The sequence below is a fragment of the Balearica regulorum genome, chromosome Z (assembly GCF_011004875.1).
Source record: "Balearica regulorum gibbericeps isolate bBalReg1 chromosome Z, bBalReg1.pri, whole genome shotgun sequence".
Classification (NCBI taxonomy): domain Eukaryota; kingdom Metazoa; phylum Chordata; class Aves; order Gruiformes; family Gruidae; genus Balearica; species Balearica regulorum.
This window is the reverse complement of record NC_046220.1, coordinates 23642843-23666354: the sequence shown is the minus strand read 5'-3', so window position 1 is coordinate 23666354 and position 23512 is coordinate 23642843. Positions and strand designations below refer to the sequence as shown.

At 39.4% G+C, this 23512-nt stretch overlaps 1 protein-coding gene across 6 annotated transcripts in view; it reads left to right on the top strand.

The window, feature by feature from the left end:
* Positions 1-23512, top strand: part of APC (APC regulator of Wnt signaling pathway) — a 105299-nt gene that overhangs the window by 16763 nt on the left and 65024 nt on the right. For 4 of the 6 annotated variants that reach the window (XM_075740043.1, XM_075740049.1, XM_075740045.1 and 1 more), the window contains exon 2: positions 20946-21098. In XM_075740043.1, coding sequence (XP_075596158.1) covers positions 20964-21098 — 135 coding nt within the window. In that variant the 5' untranslated portion in view covers positions 20946-20963. Of the gene's footprint in view, positions 1-9549; positions 9657-20945; positions 21099-23512 lie in introns of those variants that run through there. The other 2 variants (XM_075740046.1, XM_075740044.1) reach the window with 1 other exon arrangement.

Genomic DNA, 23512 nt, shown 5'->3' with positions numbered 1-23512 from the left:
AATATGGTTCTGATTATTTAAAATTTTCCCTTCCCGTGTGTGTAGGGATTGGAGTCTGAGATGCAAAATGAATCTGTAATCAGTAAGGTGTTTTTCCTCTCAGTGATAGTATTTTAAATTCTACCTCTAGTCTGAATGTTTAAAAAGAGTTGCAATACAATTGCATGATTAAAGTGTATTACACGGTTCAAAGATGTATTATTTGCAACTTAGGTATTTTCATTGTCTAAGTTGACTAGCTGGTGGCCCTGGATCCAAGCTGGGGGAGGGAAGCTGTCACTTAAATATGCACTCTACCTAAATCAAGGAGTTTAAAAACACTCCTGTTTTCTCAGTTTTGACAAACTTAAGTGCATTTTTCTGCTCTGTTATTCCACTGATGCTTTGTTTGGTCTGGGCATGGTTATCAGCCCTTTTCTTCTTCAGTTGCTTTTCCCAAGTACTTTCCTGAAGTAACTTTGGTGGTGGTAAATTTTTAGTAACAGCTCTCTCAGATGCTGGCTTTGTTACTTGTTAAATGCATGTTGATTTCCAAGATGAAGAATGGCCCGAAGAAAAGGCCAGCTTTGTGTGACTTCTAAAAGCGCGGATCATTGAGCACTGTTGCTACATGTATAGAGCTTGGTACTGGAAGCAGCTTGCCTGGAGATGCAATGAATATTTCAATTTTGCATTCTTTTTCTATAGAGCAGGTGGATCAATTTTAAAAAGTATTCATGCTGCTTGAATACTGGATAAGGCAGACTGAGTCACCCGCCCCTAGCTTATACTTGAATTTTTGTTCCTTACAGACTATTAGGAGAAAATATCCTAAAATATTACAGACTTGCCAGACTTTTATAACCACCACCCCAATGGAAGCAAAAAGTCTTTTTTCAACCTCACAAGTGTTACAGAGGTTAAGACTCGAAGATGCTGTTCACTCAAAACCTGAAAGAAAAACATAACTCCTAGCACCTACCCATCAACACCATAAAACTTCGTATTTTGAAGTGAGGCTGGGGATTTTTAACTTTCAGTAAACACACTAAAATATGTGCCAAGAGAGGAGGGAAAATAAAAAAATTAGTATGCCACAGAGGCTTATGTAACAGCAAATTCCCTAGGGGCGTCAGACCCAAATCATCCAGGGAAGCACATTTATGATGATAAATAAGCTGAAGGGAGCAAGAACATTTCCAAAACAAAAGCTAACCCAAAAATCTGATGCGAGTCATTAGGCTTGATGATTAATATGGCTGTGAGCAGGAAAACTGCATGCTGTCCAGGTGTTTGTGGGTTTTCTGCTACCTGGGAGCAGAAGTCTGTTCTGCAGGAGTGCCACCTCCCACAGCAGCTCATCTCTGCATATGCAGAAATCAGTTAATGGTGAAGTTCTGCATTGGTCCTGAGAAAACAGCTGGAGGACTTTCTTTCCTAACCTTAACAAGCAATCAACGAAATCTCAGTAGTGTGAGAGAGTTGTTGCAACACATGATGTGTATGTGCATATTGCAAGGAATTAAATTCTTGCAGGATTAAACAAATTATGAACTTTCATCTGTTTCAAGCCCAGAAGAGATTCCAGCACTGTTCAGTATGACCCTTGTATTGGAAGCTGCAGAACACTAGAAGTCAGTATTTCTTAAAGAAATATCTTGTCTTACCTTGTGGGCTCAGTTTGTACTGAGCTTTTGTGATTTGATTAACCACACCAATGTTAGGAAATTCAATTCTAGTTGGTCTAATTTCCAGCTGATGGATCTCTTTAAACTTGTGACAAACTTGGAAATATTTTCCATATACAATAATAAAAATCCAGCCTACTTTTTGCTAAACCAGCTAAGTTGTGCTCCTTAAACCATACAGCATAAATCTTCCTTAACAAACTGAGCTGTTTTTTGTGGTCTGTCCTTGAACTCCTTAGTAATTACTGTTATGTACTGAAATGTGGAATTTGTTGAGATTTTTAAGGAAGATACATGTATCCTCAGATTCTTTGTCAACACTTTATCTTGTAAAGAACATTTTTTCTAGATTGATTTGATATGTGGTTGTGTTCCAGCTAAGAGCCTCTGAGGCTCAGGCCTTAATTTAACTATTTAAAAGGTTATAGTTTTGGTGAGAGAACTTAGAGCCATTACTTAGCAAGATCTTTGTGTTTCTAGACCTTGTCACAGCATTTCTTAATGCAGTAGGCTTTAAGAAACTTGTCTATAGCTTGAACTTTTTTTTTTCTTAGCAGACTTGCAGAATAGTGATGGTTAACATACCTTTTTGTAAAAGGTCTTTGCTTACAGGATTCCACAAAAATTGACCTTCCCTCCTTTTCAATATCCTGGGCAACAAACTTGTTGATGACCTTTAGCTAAATAGATTTTTAACTGATTTATTACTGCTAAAATGTCAGAATGCTTACAAGAAATTGACTCTTGCATTAAGAACATCTGGTTCAAACCAAACAAAGGGAAGACTGAAAAGAAGATTGTGAACAACAAGGTAAATATTCCACTCAAGTGATAGAGCTTCCATTTGTCAGAGTGGTGTGGAGTTCTGGGATGCTCCTGGGTTCACTATAAAATTTACATAACCATGTACCAACCATTTTTTTTTTTTAGCCGTGACCTTTGTCAACCACAATGTAACAAGAAGCTGAATCTGATCATCTATTTGTATGTGCAGTCATCCATTTGTCATGTACAGATGTGAATACTGCAACTTCTTATGGCTGATGCTAAATAATAATAAGTGAAATAGGGCTTTGTCTCGTAATTCATGCCACTCTATTCTAGGTATGTGCTGAATTTCTTCTACTGGATCTGACCTTTAATCAGTCTCTGAGCAGCTGATAGATGCGCAGCCCTAGGTAAAAAGGTACATCAGAGCCAAGAGCTGTGTGACAGCTAAGGACAAAGTATTCTAAAACAAAATGCTTTGCTTACAAAAGATAGCTCTAGTGGAGACCAGGCAGATCCAGAGCCTGACGCTCCCCAAGAAACATTGGAAAACATAAAATTCTTGATCTTTATCTAAACACTTAATATTTTTCTACTCTATGGCCCAGATGGGGAAAAGAGGAGACATCTGTATCAATAAACAAAGTCCTCTAGGAAATTTTTCCTCTGAAAAAATTTCCCCCAGAGAATCCCTGAGTTATGCTAGACAAGGGCTTTTATATGGAAGATGTTAAGCACTACAGATGTTTGGCCTTAAATACAGTTATCAGATCACTGAAATAAAATTAAAGATGGGTTAGAAGGTGCAATTACAGGTTTCCAGAAGTACTGAATAAGCCGTTAGTTTGCAGGAGGTTTGGAATGCATGGGTAGGCACATGCACGAATCTACATATCAAAGTCGACTCTTTGGTTTATCAGGTCAGCGTGAACTTTCCAGGTTTCTGTAAGAGTCGACCCCTTTAGTGGATTGGATGAGCACCATCCGTTTCTGTTTTCTGCCTTTTTAGCGTGTTTATCTTCCTGTTATGTTGTTGCAACAGAGCTTTCTGGTTAAGATTGGTTTTCCATTTAGAACCCAGAAATTTGTGTGAAAATTAATGCACAATGTTAATATTGGGTAAGATAAAGATATCTGCAGTTGGGGAAAGCAAGAGCTGATGTAGGTATGTATTGAATTTCTCTGTTGCCTGTCATCTGAGGTAGTGCACAACATTGCTCTAACTTGCTGCCTCCTGATGTCCTACAGGTGTGGCCCAGATTAAATAATAATAAAATTTGTTGGTATTTGAACAGAAATATTTCTGATAAAGACTTGTACTCTAAAGTCTATTAGAAATTATGCCTAACAACTGTCATACTTTGTCATAGTATTAAGAGGGGGTGGAAAAGAAAGGTGAATAAAAGGAAGGCTGAAAAAGTAGTACGCAGGTGGTTATAAGGGAAAGAAAACACAAGGCATGGCTGAAGTAAGAAGTGGTAATTGCAGTACACAGATACAGTAAACTACCTAACAAGCCTGAATGAGCTGCAGCAGAGGAAACAAAGAGATAAGATACCAGGATACTGTGATGCTCTTACTTTGAGGGTAAGGAAACCATAGTTAACGTGGCATGAAGTTGTGTCAGGTGGGGTTTATTATGTAGCTGAGATAGAAGAATGGGTGAAGTTTACTGGGTTGATAGTTTGCTATGCAAACTCTTTTCATTATTGTACTGTTTTTGGAACATACGTGACTGATACTATGGATTAGGCCATGGCACCATAGTAGTTCTAACAGATGTGAGGAAGGAAGCAGTCCCTCTTCTTGAATCTTCATTTCTTCAAGTTGCAGCAAGAAACCAGTATGCAGATGGAAAAACTTAATCAGAGGGAAGAAAGCATGAGTGGGAGATGCCCCAGAGAGTACAGTACTTCTAGTCAAAACTAAGGAATTGGCAAACAGTAGACAGCATTAGATAGGAAAGGATTTAAAGAGCAGGTGGTAGCTTTCTGTACATCTGACTTATTTATGAAATAATTAAACAGCAAAGATTTTTCTGCTTTTTCCATTTAGCTTATATTACATGACTTTCCGGTCGTTAATTGACCTCTGTGAAAGACCGATCTTTTCATTGCTTGTGGAAAAATCTTCTCAAGTTTAGGAACTTGTAGCGTAACCTTCTGGGGAAAAAAAATGGTGAAATGTTAGTACATTAGGATAATATCAAATTGTTCTTTTAAGATTTTCTTTCTAATTCTTTATTTTCAGTACAGAAATTTCCTATTTATTTTTGTAGGATTAGTGTCAGAAGTTGAATGTGTGTGTTCTGGATGATGCATTAAGAACAGTGACAGTTATTTTCTCCATTCTTTATGCAGCAGAATGAGAAAGGTGGTCCTTTAGTTTCTTGATCCTCAGGAAAACTCTTTTTCTGATGATCTTTCTAATGATCTGTATGGGGTAACAATATGCAACATTTCTGAGAGAATCCTGATGGACAAAGTAGGAATACAGCTTTCATGCTCAGAACACTGATATTAAATGCTGATGGGAGCAGGTTATGAGTATTCCCGATGTGTGTATATACAAACTATCACTGATCCTAGTCACATGGTAAGGACAAGGCTCAGAGGGAACAATACACAGTCTGTGTGTGGTAGTGAGAGGGGTGAAAGCAACTTCACAATTTCCAAGGAAATGAGAAGCAAAGAGTATGTTCAGCTTCATCAATTTTTAAAATAAAGTTGAAAGGCAGGAGGTGATCTTTAGTTATAGCAGCTGCTAAAATATTTTGTCAAGTCTTGTGTTAAGATGAAGTTGCATCTATGTAAAACAGATGTGAAATGTTTTCAGTTTATTTTGTTAATAAAATCGGTTTATACCACTTTTCTAAAAGATGCGGCCTGATGTAAGTCAATATGTAAAACTTATATTAGTAAGTGAAGTTCTGAAGGCAAGGTCTCTCAGATTGGCAACACTAAGTTTCACATTTGTGAGTAATAACAACCATAGTGCCTGGCAACACAGGGACAGAATTTAACTCATTATCCAACCCATTCACTGTGCCCAGGGTCTCTGAGGTAGAACTGTGCATGTACTAATAATGAAATATCAGTCACTTTAAATATATTTACATAGTGAAAAGCTTCTAGGGAGAAGGGTACTGTTGCAGAGGATGAGGTTGGGAGGGCACAGAGAACTGTCCCATTTATGAGCCAGTTATCTAAAATCAGAAAACCTCTTGCATTTTCTTGTAATAGTCTTGATTTTATGAAGCAAAGAAATATTCTGGGGAATGTCCTTTATGTTTTTAAAAATGTGGATCTTCATCTGCTGAGAGCTTCTATTTGGCACTGTTTAGTAGTGGGGGAAACAGGGTTATGACAATCTTATTTGGTCTCAAATTGGATTTCTATAAATGCAATAAGAAGTTGGGAAATACTTAGTGCATGGATTACATCAAATGCTCTATGAAAAGATTTCCAATTCCTTTTCTGGAGCAAAATTACCATTTAGCTGTGCTTGGTAGACTGCAGGGATCTTGTCCAAAATAATAGATGTAATTGTATTTTGAATACTGAAACCGAGCTGATATTTTTAATACTAAAATTTTGTGTCGCTAGGATTTGATAGCTTAGATGCAGAGATTTGATTCTTTTAATAGATTTTAAAGGGGTTTCTTATGTAATATGGAGCAGGTATTGCTAGGTCTGTCTGGGTAATGGTATCTTTCAAAGAATGAAAAAACCATCTTGTTCTTTCTGCTGGATAATTTATTTTTTGTTAATTACTTTCTAAGTCTAAACAAGACTTTTGTCTGTACAGTTCCTTTCTGTGTTTTGTTTTTTTCTTGAGAGACTGACCTTTTTTATTCAAATACTGTTTCATTGGTATCAGTTCTAGTAGCAGAATCCAGTACTTCACTAAGAAAGCAGTTTTGAAAGAAAATAAGAGTATGTGTCACAATAATGTTCACATATTGAGCTGTGTATCAATGTCTTAACACCACTGGAATATACAGTATGAGAAGGGTCATCTTAGTAATAAGACACTGCTTATTAAACTGAATTTCACTTAATACTGGATTTTGCTTCAGAGGCAAGTGCATGTGACACAGACACAAAACAAGCTGCCATTTTTATGAAATCGTAACAGAATGGGCATTACTACAAGCAAGGAAGGGAAAGCTTTCTGCCTCCCACTCAGCTGTCATCTTGGCAGAATGTAACGGGAGAATTAGTGCTGCTGCTTATGCTCCGCTTGTTCTGCGAATAAATGTGGGACTTCAGGCTACAGAGAAGTGAATCTAACATCACTCATCAGCACTGAATTTACTCAAACTTGCCTATCTTGTGACTGCCAGGCTTAGAAAGGACTAACCATTACCAGCACTAAGAAGAATCTTTTTACAGAGCAAGAACTACAGTTAGTTTTTCAGAGTTGCAGAAAATGCAGTATGATGTGTGTAAACAAATGGAATACATTATGTAGCCTTTGATCTTTGATATTCCCATTTTGGATTCTAGAAAACTAAGTGTACTTCTCAAGCTTACTTTCAGTGTACAGTTTAGCTTTGAAGTATATAGGATTTCAGTTTCTCTGGCATTTGCTTTGGCATCAGTTCTCTGATACTGTCTTTGCGCACTTAAAATAGTTGTTCCAGACTGTGTTGCACTTACAACTTCTGAACATGATTTAAAACTATTACTGGACCAACCTGATGGGTATATAAGCCACAACTCATTGCAACAACTTGCTAACTGATAACTTAAGTGTTGAGCTATGTCTATACTTGAGTATACACTTATGCTAATGTAAATAATTTTAGGATGGAAAGACCTGCACAATAACAGCTGGGAGCATTTTGGTTTGCTTTTCTGAAAGGAGGAACAGTGGCATAGATAAGTAAGATGGCTTGAGATCTAATGCCTAGCTAGGTTCTAAACCTAAAACCTGTTAAGAGTAATGTGGTCATTTGTTACAGCTGAGGGAGTATGAACTCAGTCTCTGTAGTACATCAAGTCTAAAATGAAATTGAGTGGATCAAAACCCAGAAGGATGTCAACTGTTGCTGTAATTAATAGAAGTTTTATAGCAAAAAATCATATAGCCTGAAACACCATTGAATACTGGCCCACTTAACTTTTGTTTAAAATGGTTTACCGTGACTGCTTAAGTGACAGGACCTCCATAGTTAGGCATACTGATGAAGTCAAAGAGGATTTTGTGTAATACCATGCTGAAGGTAGCAGATGACGTGGTATTACACATCTCCTTAATCATCATGACATTCAGTGAAAGGTTATCTGGCAAAGACCATCTTTTCTGAGGGTGGAGTACTGCCTTTTATTACTGGAAAAAGGAGCCATGAAAAACAAGCTGAAATTAAAATCGTAGTATTTAAGTATCTGTGGTGCAATTTCTCACACGCGTGCACAGGCCTGTAGTGCCTTTAACTTTGGTCCCAGCCATGAGGTTATTACGAGCCTGCTTGTTTCATACAGATCAAAGAAATTGCTATAGGAAGAATGAAATTTCCTCAGGCTTGTAAGGATAGATGTACTTAATGAGCCATCTATCCTTATGTTCACTTGTATAAGTATATAACTCCATAATTTATGTGAAGTGCCACAGGGAATGGCATTCATTTGCTCTAGTTGAGAAACTGTTGCACTTTTTCAGATGCCTTCTGTCAGGTGCTAGTCTGTTAAGATGGACTGCACTGCCCATAGATTTATTCTTGAATGCTTCTTCTAGGGGATTAAAAAGACTTGGTTTTGTGCTATTTCTACAAAGCTGCCTTTTGTATTAGAGCTCGATTTTCTTAAACATCATCCCCATAGTACCTGTTACCTGTACAACCTTTTTTTTTAAAGTAAAAATACAGACTACAAGCTCAAACAGCTGAAATATAGCTCAATTTCTGCTATTTTTTGTATTCAGTAGTGTGCTTCTGTGGGGTTTTAAGTTTTCTTCACGAATACTTTGCTACATCCTTATCCTTGGAGAGAGATCAGTTCTGGAAGGAGATTCTGAAATAGTTTCATGAATTGATTTGTTTGTTCGTCTGTCTTTTGGATTGTTTTTTTCAACCCATCACTAAACTGGTATTTACTGTTCTAATGTGGTATAGCTTAAATTGTATACGTACTTGATCTGTTACTAAACTACCAAGTAGTAGTGACAACTTTTATGTCTGAAAAGAACATGAAAACAGTATTTCCCTGAACTGCAAATAAATCTAGGATACCCCTGAAGGATATGCTTACTGTTGCCTTTTTAATAAGCAGTATCTCAATGTATTTCTTTAAAAATTAGATGAACTGTTAGCTTTATTTCTAGTACACGCAGAACCTAATTTCATTTTTCTATAAAAGCATTGTCCTTTATATAAATGCAAACGATTGTAGTATTACATGTATTTAGTCCTTGTGTCCCTTGAAGGGAGAACGAATGGTAATCATCACAACTGAAGTGATGCAGTGAGCTAATTACTGCAGAGAGCCCGTGGCTATGCAGAGTGAGTGCTGATGCTCGAACATGGATCGAGGGGTGCTATATGCATTGAAAAGAAGCTCCTGCCTGCCTTCTCAGTGGTTTAAAACCTACCTAACATGTACGCAGGCATGTGCGCCTGTGTGCAGTAGCAGAAAACATATTCTGTATTTTACGTCATGGGTGTGCAGCAGGCGCTAACAGGTTTTGGACAGCGCAGGCCTTGGGCGGTGCGCGCCGGCGGGGACGGCCGCAGCGCTGTCCTGCGGGGAGGAGGGCGTCCTCGCACGGCATTGCGCCTGAGCTCGCCTTCTCTCCTTCCCATTGACTGCCCGGCTCCAACCCCGGGTGCCGCCGGCGCGGTTGGCTACGGGAGAGCGCTCAGCCCCTCCGGGCAGTGGTGGGCCGTGGGGCAGCCCGCCGCAGTGCCGGCGCCCCGAGGCTGCTCGTAGGCCCGCCCCGCCCCGTGCCGTGCCGGTCCCGGTGCCGAGAGCCGCAGCTCCCGGCCCGCCCGCCGGCGCGGCTCCTCCCCCTGGCGCGGGGAGGGGACGCGGCCGTTCCCCGCGGAGGGGGCGGACGCATTCTCCGGGGCGTGCCGCCCCATTGGCTGCGGCGCCGCGCCGGGCGGCACGTGACCGGTGGGGCGGTATTGGCCGCGGCGCTGGCGCAGCCGGTGGGTGCGGGCGGGGCCGGCCGGGCCGGGCGCTAGCGGCGGGATGGAGGCGCAGCGGCCGCGGCCATGGGGTGAGTGCCGCGGCGGCTTCCTGGGGCCGCCGTGCCCGGGCGGCAGCGGCGGGCGAGGCGAGGCGGCTCCCTCCGCCTGTGACAGGGAGGCGGCGGCGCCGCCGGGAAGGGAGAAGAAAGCGGCTTTTGTGGCTTAACCCCCAGAAAACCTAAAAAGCAGGCTGCGGGAAAAGGGCTGCCGGCGCGGGAAGGAGGAAAACCCGCGGCCGGGCATGGCGGGGAGCCACTGCGGGCGGGACCGAGCCCCAGCCCGCCCCGCAGGCGAGGGGCACAAAGCCGCCGCGGAGCCCTGGCGCGGCCGTGCGCCCCGCAGCGCGGGCTCCGGGGCCAGGCGGGAGGCGAGCGGCCCCTGCCCGGTGTGCGGAGGTGCTCCTTCGGGCGCGGGGGGGGGGGGGGGGGGGCGAGGCGCTGCCCGAGGGTGGCACTGGCCCGGCTTTGTTAGTGACGGGGGGCGGTGGTGTCTCCCCTGCCGCAGCGCGTCCCCTTCGCCGGGCAGGGCGAGCCGCGGGGGGACGGGAGGCCGGGCGCGCGGCGGAGGGCCGCGCCGAGCGGGCCTGGCGAGGAGCGCTCTGGGGGCAGTGCTGCGCGTTCGGTGCGCCCTGGGGTCCGCTGACTTCTTACAAATTTATTTACCATCACAAAGAGATGCTTGGGTCCGCGACTTAAACTGAATGCTGTGGGAAATCTTAATAAATTATGTATGAAGCAATGGGTTCTTTCTTTCCCTTTGTCAGATACGCAGCTTTTATTCTAGTAATTAGGTCATTGCCAGCAGAACGTTCCTTGCTTTTGCAAAAATGTGTGGCGATTTTTGGAAGACGCATATGCTGCCAAATTATTTCATCCTATTCGCTGTTTAGTCCAGATTTAAAATCCTTCCTGTTGACTTACACGGAGGACCCCAGCTATGAGCCGTAAGGAGCATTTTTCATTTGGTAGGATTTTCTTCAAGGGATCCGCAGAGCCTGGTTTTGACTTCATTTGGATAGTCATATACTGAAGGATGCCTTTTAAAGGCCTAGCAAGAACATATAGCTTCTCAATTAGCATAGAAGTCTTTTCAGTAAATTACTGTGCATACATGAATAATAGAATATAGATCAATTTCAGTTTTTTAAATACTTCCCCCCTCTGCTGTTTGTTCTGTTGAAAGTGCTCCTTAATGTTCTTTCTACTGTGTTGTTTTTACTATTCAGTCAAATAGTCAAATGTTTTACTATTCTGTTACTTCTAATGCAATTAATACATTTATGAATATTTTGTCAAAATTACAGTTCTTTGAAAATACATGTAACCGTATGTACCGAAAGGAGTTTCCTGGAGCCAGACTCTTCTGTATTTTTAAGGAAACTCGGAAGTAACTGGTAAAATATTTCTTCTTCATTCTCAGTTCTGTTAAATGCAGTGATGCATGAAAAAGGTCTGATGAAGACAAATCTCACTTACCGAGTTTAAATTTCTAAACATCCCCTCAAAACCTTTTCTGTATATATACTATGATTTTTTAGAATCATAGATTTCCTGTCTATCAGTAAGAGAGGCTTTGGATGATGTTAAATTTTAAAACATTGGTTGAGGACTTACCACTTGGAGTAATTGGTTTCAAAAGGTAAATGGGTGATACTAGGTGTTTCTCCTGTAACATTTTGAATGTTTGTTACAGTTGCTTAAACATTAGAACATACAATAGATGCAGACGTGCTGTCACTACTTTTTTTGTGAAAGAAAAAAGGGTGACAAAAGCACAGTAGTGATTATTATTATTATTATGGTGCTGCTTCTTCCTATATCTTTTTAAGTCTTAAAAAGAAATGATCTTAGTATTGTTTTGTGTAACAAGCGGAATTAGTTCCTGGAAGAAACAGTAGTCACACTCTTAAAAATGGTAGCTTGAATAAAAGATCACTTTTAAATATAATACTTTAAATTATTTATGAGTGCAGACTTTCCTAAACATCTTCCCTCAAATGCTATCGTGATACTTGCCAAAACATTTGCACAAAATATTTGGGTATGATAAATGTTTTGATGCATGTTGTCATAGTACACTGTTAGTATATCATCAGCATGGAATAATACAGTGTAAGCTGGAAATGCTTATGTCTAAAATCGGTTCATCTGGTTTCTATGGTCTTATGTTGGATTGCAGTATGTGTAAAATGTTTATGTTGATGAAACATGATTAATTATTGTTTCATCAGTGTAATGAAATCCTTTTTAAAATTGTCTCTACTACTACTGATATGCAGTGACAGTAAGTTATTGTCACCAAAGTGGAGACTAGGTCTCCACTGGTGATTTTCCAAAATTCGTGCGGGACCTGTGTGAACAGATGCTGATATATTCCCTTCAGCACACCCTGATAGGTCATCTGATATGGGGGACTGTTTCTTTATTATAAAATAATGTTTTTTTCTTTTTTTTTAGAGCTGATTTATTTAACGTTAATGGTTTGGGGTTTATTTTGTGTTTCCAGTTAAAATAAGAAAATAAAGGCCTGTCTCAGACTTCTTAATAGCTTAAACTTTCTAGAATTGAATCCTTAAAAGATTATTAGAAATACAAAAGTTAACAAGAGCAAGTCATATGCAGTGAGGACATACACAATTAACCATGAATAGCAAAGATGATCATAATGAAGAATGAGTGTTCAGGCTTGTGAATCATCCCTGGTCCAATATAAGTTATGATTCAAATGATGTCTGGACTGCTTTGTGTTCAATATAGTATTTAAATGCAAATCATGTTTCGTATTTTCACAGTCGTATTCTGAATGCGGCATGACTAACCAGCTAAGGAACTTCCCAACTCAGAGTTATAAAGGAAGAAGTGGGGCTTTTTTCTCAGCAGTGTAATAAAAGCTGAACTTGACTGTTCATAGCCTGAAATGTATAACTTCTGGATTTCACTCTTTTTTTTATATTAATATGGTTTTTTGATTGTTAGCATTCTTTGGTGAAATCCTAAATATGAGGTCATTTCTATTTCACAAACATATGCACTTGAACCCCATCATACTTCACCTGTAATGAGGAAGGCAAGCCAAGAGTTCAGACCATCATCTTCTCTTTCCTTCTCCTCCTGGTCTTTTAAGGAATGCAGAGGACATGGATCATTTATTATTTCAATTATTTTGATGGTTGGTGAGTACAGACCAAATATTGAACTTAAGTATCCCAAAATGTAACAGTGGATTGAAAGCACTTGCCAAGTTATGAATTGATTTATGGAAGAACAAAACCAAAAAAACTTTCTACCATACCCCCTAGTCAAAAGGATTTAGGAAGGTCAGGTATAGTAACACTTCAGTATTTTAGTCTGCTGTCCGCGAAAATAACCTTCATGCAGAAGTGGACAGAAAAACTAAGAAGAAAATCCTCTCAATGCAGTTGAGGTTTAGAGAAAATTGTGTGGCCCCCTTTTAAAGGGACTGACCCTTTTACACATTGTATTAGGATAACTGATAATAGTAATTTTCACCTGGCCCTTGTTTTTTCTACACAGCTGAAAGCCCCAGGAATTCAGAGGGTACCTAAGCTAGAGGTTATAGTACGGTATAATTTGCTGACAATTTTTTTCAATGTCAGCTTTTTCAAATTTATTAAAAGGAGTAGTGTTACATACCTTGCAATTCACTTTCTGATATCAAAGCCCTTCTTGCTAAAACAAGCTGATGAATAGCAGTTTTCTGTGATGGCTGTTTTCTACTCCTTCCTGCATTCCTTTGATGACCTGAGCATTCTGATACAGAAGGAATGAGAGCATGAGCAGAAGGTACTAGATCTGCTGTTCTACTCATGGGCAATTCTCATTCTATACCTAGTCTTTTCTTAATTCTCTCTAACCATACCCAAAGCTGTACAGTATTTTTGGACTCCTCATTATATGTGTGCGCCCACATAGCTCGGATGAGGAAAAACCAGACAAAATAGTCTCCCTTCTAACTGCTGCAGACTAGAAGTTTCGGGGTTTGTTCTTAAATGCAGCTAGGGATAGGAGGATTAAATGTGCTGGCAGCAAAAGCCATTTTAATAAAGCATTGGCTTATCAGGTGGAAATTACATAGTTGTTCATTGTGGTGCTGGAGGAGGCAGAAATACAATTTTTCTGCTCTGTCTGGAAAGAGTCAGGATAATGGGCTTTTACAATCTGAGGCCAATGGAGTATTTTTCAGTGAGTAGGAAAGGAGAGTATTAAACCATGCCTGTGAAGAATAAACATTTTCAAATAAGCAAGCCTGGAAAGTTTGCCCCAAACTGAAATGGATAAGCCAATCCCTGTCCCACTGGTACTCATTTTTTATAAGTTCTTAAACATAGCACTTAAAGTGCTGATACTTTGCCAGAGTGGAAAAAGGACGAGCAGAAGGATGTTTATATATAAACCATTTAACCTGAAGACAAGCTTCAAACAAAGTAGTGGAAAACCTGATACAGGATTTAGTCAAGAGAGAAATTGAATTAATACAAATTGGCATGGTTTGATATGTTCAAAATAAGAACAGGAGAAAAAAAAAAGCTCACTGTATTCTCTTGAGTGTATTGATAAAGGTAACTACATGAAAATGGTCCATTTAAGGCTGAAGTTAGTAAGTGGGGCTGGCTTACCTTAGAACAGCTGTGCTGGATTTTTGCCCCTGTCTGTCAGCCTTGCCCCTCTTTTGGAAATAGCCATGTAACAGCTGCTGAGCCATTGTGGTTAATGTCCCAGGATAGCAAATTAAACCAACACCTATTTCAGATTACCTCGGTAGTCAGACGGTAATCTGCAGCGGTTTAGGCAGCTGCCACTTGAGCAGCTGAGACCTTCTCTCTTCCCTGGGTGGGAACCTTGCGGAGATGGGTAAGGCAGACAGCTGGGGGCAGGCACCAGTGCAGCCCTCCCAGCTGTCCCAGCATTAGCACTAACCGCTTCCAACTCAGAACCCCTAGACCCTAGTGCTTCCAAAAAAAAAATCTCTTTTTAAATGTATTTAAGCTAAACTAATTGGAAATATCTCATGGCAGTATGGCTATTATTTTCCCCGCTGTATTCAGTGTGATGTGCCCTTGAAGAAACAATTCCCCATTAGTCACATGGGAATGAATGTCAAAAATTGACAGAATGGTAAAGAATAATAAGGTCAAGGTATTGGGCTTAGCACTGAATAGTTGCATAAAATTTCTGGATGTAGAAAGAAATCAGAGTTGATGGTCCTTTCCAGCCTGACTAAATGATAATTAGATATTCATGAATTTTAGATACAATAGTTACAAGTTGTTACATTAAAATAAATTACATTGTGAAAAATTTTCAGTTAGCACAGGAGCACATCTGCTTAACTGCTGGTTGTAGCAGAATACTAAATTCTGTTTGCTTATTAGAGAGTTGAACATCTGATTTACTACTGTCAACAAAGCTCATAATCCAAAATAAATTACACAAACAGGAGCCTTGGTTGACATTGGTGTTTTTTATATTGGGACTTATTGAAGAAAGTAGTTTTTCCATTGATTTTGATGTCTGAAGTGGCCATACTTACTTGCTAATAAAAAGCAAAAAAAACCCCAACAAACCAACCCAAAAAATCACCCTTGGGCAGTTACTGTGGGTGACAGAATAATTATTCCATTGAAGATTTCTAAAATGAAAACAAATAGGTTATCTAAAAATGTTATCTAGCTTTACAGTGCCAGGTATCTGTCTCTACTGTTGAAAAAAAATGTGGGAGGGTTTTATATCTTAGATTACTCTTAACCTCTGTTCTAAAAAAATCTAAGACTAATGTGTTTTATAAAAGTTGCTTTATAAAAATAGGATGCTCTAGTAACAGTGATAGCTTTTATGGATGAAAAAATAGTAATGCGAGTCTGAAATATTTTCATAAGGAAATTTAATTAATATATCACAAATTTTTGGGGGTTCTTAAGTAGAACCTCTTTAGGGCATGTTGAGTATATACGCTTATTGATTTCAAAGAAAAAAGGCTCAGATCAATAAAAATTTGTAAGTTTTCAGAGAATATTGGGGGTTTTGCCTATCTCTGGGGATTTGAGACTAAAAAGAGTACATCTAAGTTCCTGATTTCTGGGCAGCTGTTACTGGTATAGTTGTCTTCATGTAGAAAAATGTATATCTATATCTTAACAGTACATTTGCATAAATCTAGGCTTCTCATTAATTTTGATTTTAGTGTGCAAGAGAGTTCTATCCAGCTTGAAATTCCTCTTTGAAGTGTGTATTTATGCAAACTGCTGATTCAGTAAAGCATGAAATTTCTTGTCATAATTTCGCCTTACTTTGTTAAGAGATGGAGAAGAAACCTCTTAATGATGGGAAATACAGGTCAGGGAAGCAGGAGACCTAGATTTTAGGTGCTTCTTACAATAAGAGAAATGGAATAATTTCGAAGTTTCTGTATTCCAAGAGGGTTATTTCTTGGAGTAAATCCAGAGAAAGGGGTATCTCCATTCCTGCCTTTGAATGATGACCACTCTGTGAAGAAGCAGAGCAGATAAAGCGCAAAAAGGAGCACAGGTGGGTGGCATTGCAGGCATCTTGCATTTTCCCTGGAGCTGGGTAAAATGTGAAATGGGTATTGGAGCCCAGAGTTCTTCCTCTTCCCTTCCAGTCCTTACTGTAGTGGCTTCTTACTGGGAGGAGAAGTAATTTTTTCTTGATTCATCTGATTCTGCCCCAATAATCTTGAATATGTTTGTGCATGTGTGTGCAGTGGTACAGCTTCAGGCTAGTGGGCCCTGTGTAAACTATTCCTTGCTTTCCTTTGGACTGGTTACTGGTTACTTCCACTTGAATGAGGTGCTGCGTGGCTGTGAATCCTGTCTGACTGAGGGGGTCCAGCGTTTGACTCTTTCCCCAAGGCAAGTGTTTTGACCACTGAGAAATTACAAGAAGGAGATGCAGCAATGCAGTCAATGTCTATTGATGCCACAAGTTCTGTGTTTAAAAATAAAGTAGGTTTTTTGTATTCAAATGGAGCATAAATCCTTGGAGCATAAATCCAAGGATTGGTTTTGGGACCTGAACTCTGATCTGATGTGTCTAGTTTGAGGCTATTGAAAAAAACCTATTTCTGGGAGAGATGGCAGATTTTAATTTTGAGGGTGTTAGCTCAATATGTGTGAAACAGCTTGTGTGTAACAGAGCTTTGTGATTTTACTCTACAAACTTAAGTGCCTGAGAAGTGTCTCAGTGTTCAGCATCAGAAAGCCTAAGCTGCTTTGTGGTCATGCATTACCTGTGTCTGTTTCCCCATTTTAAAATTAAATAATGATGTCTTTTGTGAAATGGCTTTGGCATTTCTTTATTTCAGGAGAAAAAGATACAAATAGCTTGGAGATACGAAAATGAGTAGAGTATTCTTCTATATTTGAAGTTAAGGAACATAGGATTGGATTTCTGAACCACTAAGTCCAGTTCCTTCCTGTGCAGTGAGCTAGGCAAGGATGTTGCTGAATTTACAACTGCTAATGGATGTTGCCAGCCTACGTTCATAAATGAACGATTTATGCCCCTTTGTTCTGTGTCAGTATTATGTTTTAACATAAATATTTTCTCCCTCTTGAGTGTTTTGCCCTCCCTAATAACAAAGCATAGCTGTGTTGTTCCAGCCTTTGTTGTGCTGAGGCAGCACAGGCTTGCTCGTGAAGTCTCCTCTCATATGAGAGACCCTTTAGTCCCCTGATCACTTAGCATCTTTCTCTGCACCCACTTAAATTCACTTTTCTTACCCATGTCTTTGTAAAATGACTTGATAACTCCGGGGATTGTGTTTGCTTTCCTCGTGCCAGTCTTGTGTTGGCAGTGGCCTGCAGGCTGGCTGCCGAGAGGCTCCAGTTGCTTTTCCGCACTCACTGCTTCCAGGTGATGAGATTCCTACATGGGTGACCTTACACTGTTATGCTATTTAATTCCGCCCTTTTCTACTGCTCCGTTTCTCAGTTCATCAAATTCCTTGTGTATTACATGGAGTCCTCTGACCCTGTGAAGCCTCTTGAATTTATTAGCACAAGTTTTGGTGCCACTTCTTGTGCCAAGGTCAATAATGAAACATTTAAAAATATGTGTTGCAGACTAGTTTTGGGGAACTTTGCAAACAACCTGCCTTCGGCCCAACAATTTGGCTTTAAGCACTGCCTGGTGTCATCTTGTCTTTGAGCCACTCCTTAACCACGTACAGTTTTTCTGCTCATCTCTGTTATACCCATGGCTGGTTATGTGGCTCTGTTTCAAACATCTTGGTGCAGCCGGGCTAGTTGAGATCCATTATTTCTAAAACATAGTTTACTGTTCTCTTCAAATACATGGTAGTCCTTCATTTATGGGCAGGAAAAAGGAGAAGTACCTTGGAGGGACAGGGAGGCAGGTCTCCATCTGCATGCCCCCAAGGAGTCCAGATACCCCCAAGGAGTCCAGATGCCTCAGCCAGTGGGGTGGCAGGCATCGCTGGAAGCAGATGCCTCGGTGGCTCACAGCGTATGCTGATGTGGGACTGGCTGCCTTCAGTCCAGTTTGCAGTGTGGATGTGCTGACTGCAAATACACTTTACCCAAACCTCGCCATGCTTGCAAAAGATATGGTGTATGCTTTTTTTTTTTCCCCTCCCCCTCCTCTCTAGGAGGTTCTCTTTAAAATGTGTGCCGCATCCTGAGATGCTGATGTGAATGCCTGGGTAGCGAGAGCAGCTGCCAGGTGTTGCTGCTATCCTGCTAGTGCAGGCACCTTTCGGGCCAGCAGACCTGCAGTCGGGCAGCGTGTCTCCTGCTGTATGCCAGACTGGCAGGAGTGTCTGCCGGTGGCACTGTCCCTCGTTGCCCATTTGGGCATCTGTTTAACTGCAAAATGAAGATGTTTTGGTAATCACCTACCTCAGTTGTTTTTTATCTGAAAACCCACAGAGTAAAGTTCAACATTTGAATAAATCAGGAAGTGACTCCTAGTCTGAGGCAGAATACTGTCTTAGTGGTGATGTCCTACTTCCATTTTATGAAAATAAAATACACAAGTGGAGCCTTAGAAACTTGGATGAGGAGGGGAAGAAGACAAACCAAACCTCCTTCCGCTTCAGAAACTGAGTCCTTACTCATTTAACCTAAGTACATTTAAGCTTATTTTGCATTTAAAATAGAGCTATGCAGTTGCTGTGTTTCTGTTGTAGCTCCAACCCCTCATTTAGTTTTCTCCATTTTCTTCATTGTGTGTATGTGTCTGTTCCTTAGTGTGGATAGAAAGTGGAAACATTTGGTATTTTTTGTCATTACCTGTCCTTTCATACTAATAATGAATTAAAGTAATGGGAGAAAAAGATATTCTACCTAGAATTAAAATGAATGTCAAATACATGGCATGTAGCAGCTTAGGTGTAAATTAATAAATGTGTGACATACTTGAGTTGAAACCAACAGATTCTATTAATATTACAATATAATACTAATTTATGACAGGTAATGTGAAAATGTTTCCACTTCTACCTACCTTTCCTTGGGTTTATGCAGTATATGTTCTGAAAACAGATGTGAAGTATAACTGTTGGCATTATTAAGAATGGAAACTGTCACCTATTAAATAAAAACATATATGAAACAGAACAGAACCAGTCTGCCTTTAATATTATTTTTTCCTTTTCTTTTTTTTTTTTTTTTTTTTGTTACAACTCTCTTTGACAGCTCTCTACCTTTTAGGCGAAACAGCAGGATGGTAAAAGTACAGAATTCACAGAATAGAGTAGATGCTTCACATGGTCTTCATTTCTCTAAAAATGAGGTCTCTGGTAAAGCATGACCACATTTGGAAAAAGAAATGTGTTAGGGATTTTTTGTCTTCAGGTTATTGGTAGTGTCATGGAGATCACAATTCTGTAAGTGGCAGGCTTCTTCCTTCTCACATCTTTGATGATGACAGGTGCTTAGGGCATTAAGACTTGCTTCTTGGAAAGGAAATAAACCAGTCATGCTAAATGCACTACAGCTTTTGTGATTGTTCCTGTCTTCAATGGTATATATTCTTCTTTATGCTTCATTGAGTTTAAATTTAGAAAGATTAAACACAATTTTCAAAACTTGTGGTGTTGGGGAACTAAGCCCTTTTTGAATAATTTTACCTACTTTTTAGTAGACTGGATAATGCAATTAAGATTCATCTGGAAGAGCAAAGTTGATTACATAAGGGGTTACATAAGCGGTAAGGTCAAAGCCTTAGTGAGAGGATACGCAGAAATGCTAAATAAGAGCTTTTAATTGTTTCTTCTTCTCCAAAGTACCACCGTAATGATGAAGAGGAATGTTGTCCCATAAGCTTGTTATATTTTTTTCCTTTGAGCATACTTAGGAAATTCCTGCAATGACATTGGAAGGGTGACTTGTATGATTATGAACAAGGCTTCCTTTTATTCATTTGAATGGCTGATGAATAAGAAATTGATGGCTTCCACTGTAAAGAGCTTGAAACATGGTTAGCCATGTCCATTATTAGATGAACAACTTTGATGGGTTTTGGTTTGGAAAGTGGGAAACAATTTGAATTTTACAGTTTAAATTGGAGTATTTGTTTCTTTCTCCATTGTAATGGCTGAATAATTGTGATAGTGTTCTGACTGTGTTACAGTATGTCTGGTATCACGAATAGCCTTTTATCTTTTTATTCTACTGTGCAATATGACTACTTCTTGTCTTGAAATTTTGTGAGCATATTTGTTACAATCTTTATGCCTTGGATGTATTTTTGCAACAGACTTGATTACTACTGCATTTGGTACTTTTTTCCCCTGTTAAAATTCGTCAATATTTACTGTTTGCCTTTCATACATCTCATTTAGTATGTGCTATTTCTAGGAATTTTGAACATCTGTGACTATCTTTTGTTTTATAAAAAGAGTAGGCAGTCAGCATCTTTTCGATATGGTTGATGGTGCTTGTTGTCTGTCCCAAAATGTTTAAATGAGGTCCATTATCTGCATAGTTTCTCAATGTTAGAATTGAAATGTGAATAGTAAGGATGCTTTTGTATGGTGCTATGATTTTCTTTAACGTATTCTGGCTTTCCCTAATACCTAGGGCAGTTGTTAATGAAATTCTTTCATTTGCTTAATCATGTGTATCAAATGGAAGCCCACTGAAAAAAGTCTTTGAACTGACATTAGTTCTAAGCATTTATAGTTTGGTCTAATGGATTTAAATTAATGTTTAGAAAGTTGAGTGATAAATGGGAAAGAGAGTTAATTTTGGGTTAGATATTTTAATTTTTTTTTCCTAAAATGTTTAAATTTAATATTTTCTCGTACTTTTTTTTTAGGGCTGAGGGTAGCCCAGGATGGCCGCAGCTTCATATGATCAGTTGTTAAAGCAAGTTGAGGCATTAAAGATGGAGAACTCCAACCTTCGGCAAGAGCTAGAGGATAACTCAAATCACCTAACAAAACTGGAAACCGAGGCATCTAATATGAAGGTATTGCAAGCTCTGTGCCTGTGTGCATCAGCATTTCTGTTACTGCCTTTTGTGTCATGGACTGGTAGCTCAACAAGTTTTGTGTGCTTTTAGATTCCTACAGAAGTCCTTTTCCAGGCTGTGTAAGGGAAAAATCATCAAATCTACTTAGTGAAGAATTTTTACTTTTTTTTTTTTTTTTAATTTGAAAATTGAAATATTTCAAAGCAATTTTTTAGAAACAGCTTCCAGTTTTCATAGCTTCTTTTCTGGTGTGTCACGATAAGCACTACCATTTTAGCACTGCTGTACTTACCAGCAGGAAGTCCAGTCTACTGACGTAGTTTGACAAAGCAAGTATTGTTCAGCTCTTGAAAACATGGGAGAGAATGGAGGTTTTCAGTGTTTTAACATAAGTTTAAAAATTTTGGGGTTTCCTACAATTACAATATTTTAATATCCTGAAAGGCAAAGTTCATTTTAAATGAAGACCACAGGTTCTCCAGCCTCTCCTAAAGCCTAAATTCATACTTAATAATTTCACCCAAATCTGTCCATCTGGTGTTTATTAGCTAGGTGTAGGCCCTCAGAGCAACCTTTCCAATAGGAAATGCTAGGCTCAGCTGGAATTGAGATGGATTTTGGTCAGTAAGAAGATAGATACACAGCTGCATCCATGTGATCCATGACACTGAACAAGGCAGAATTTCACAAGAGCATGACATTATGCCGCATTAATGTCATGCTCTTCCTAAGCTGACAAATCCTGCTGGTTTTTGCTAACAGCCAAAAAAACCAGGCCGCTTTTGGTACCTCAGTATGGCTCAGAAATTGTTGGTATCTCTGCATATACTCCTGTATAGGGTGGGCATATTCTAAATATTAAACAACATTTGTATGTCCATCTCCTTGCTTTGTGACCTTCATATCACAGACTTACTGTTCCTTCATAAATGATCTTTAATTTTTTTTATGTGTTTTTAGATATGGTAATCTGATGAATATAGCAATTAAAAATACTTTGAACTGAACTTTCTTTTCTTCCGGCATGTAGGTTGTGACCTGTATGTTCACTGTAAGAAGAAAATCTTTCTTGTGTTCATTGTTGTTCATTGTTGTGTTCATTGTGTTCTTGCATTGTCATTAGTTACAACACTTGAAAGAAGCAAATTTTTTCAGATACATTTAATCCTTGCATTGCAGTGTAAAAGGAAGATGCCTCTGCTACCTAAATTGAAATGAAATTATAGTCCTTAATGCCAGCTATTTGAAACAGCGGTTGGCATTAGCAACTGTAGAAAAAAAATGTTTGTTCAGTTATGTATCTGAAAGCTAGTTCTGTCATTTATACTGTTTTTCTTGAGATAATGTTCCTCAAATTTGTCAGTAACTCCCTTCTCTCTCTGTCATTGCAGTCTAAAATAAGAGAGGGAAGAACAGAGACATGATCTTCCTCATAGTTTGAAAAAGGAAGAGCGAAAATGTCTTTTTTCCCTTCTTTGTCCCCATACAGTTCTTTCTCTTTTTTTTGTTTTGTTTGCTTTTGTGCAGATAATTAAATTTCCACTGACCTAGAGACAGACCAGCTGTATAAGCTCGTCTCTAGGGCATTAATTTGGGATGTGGAACAGCTTTCTGTCCTTACTTCAAACCTGGCAGACCACCAAATGGAAAGTGGCTCTATCGCACTCCACAGAGTGCTTATGAGCACATTCAGAGTAGATGTTGCATTTTTTTCTCTCCTGAAATGCCATTCTAGATCTAAGGAATTTATCCTAAAAAAACTCTGACTGAAATAGCAAACGCAGTATGTTTCTTTTCATTTGGGGGGATAGGTAGGGAAGAGATTATTCACGTTAATTTGATTATTTTTTTTGAAATCCATATTCTATGAAGAAATCTTAATCGACTGTGTTCCTCAGGAGTGCTTGTTCCTGCACCTGAACCAAGAAGCTGTTTCTTTCACTTGTTTGTTTCAGATGTGTTTGGAAAGGGTTGAAATGTAGCTTTGACTTGACTTGAACCTGAAGGATGGTGTGGGAGTGATCTTGGAGTCTGTTTGGAGTCTGGGGGTGAAGTACAGAGATAGTTGCAGATTCTCTTTAGTTAGGAGATACTTTAGTTTTGTAAGCTTTTGGAGAAAGTATGCAGTGGCTTTGTTCCACTGAAATAAACTTAATTATTTGTGTGGTTCCAGTGCCATATTTAGAGAGATTTACAAGAAAAGCAATTAGAAGAACCAGAGCAGTGGAGATTGAAAGCCTTTTGGCCACCATATAAGTAGTTAAAACTTCAAATATTTTGGAAAAAACAACCTTTTGGAAGTGTGTAAATGTCACAGAGCCCTAGCAGCCCCTCCCACCAAGTAAAATCCCAGATACTAGTGGGAGAAGGGGGGCAGCAGTGGGGAAAACAAGCTGCAGTTCTGTGGCAAA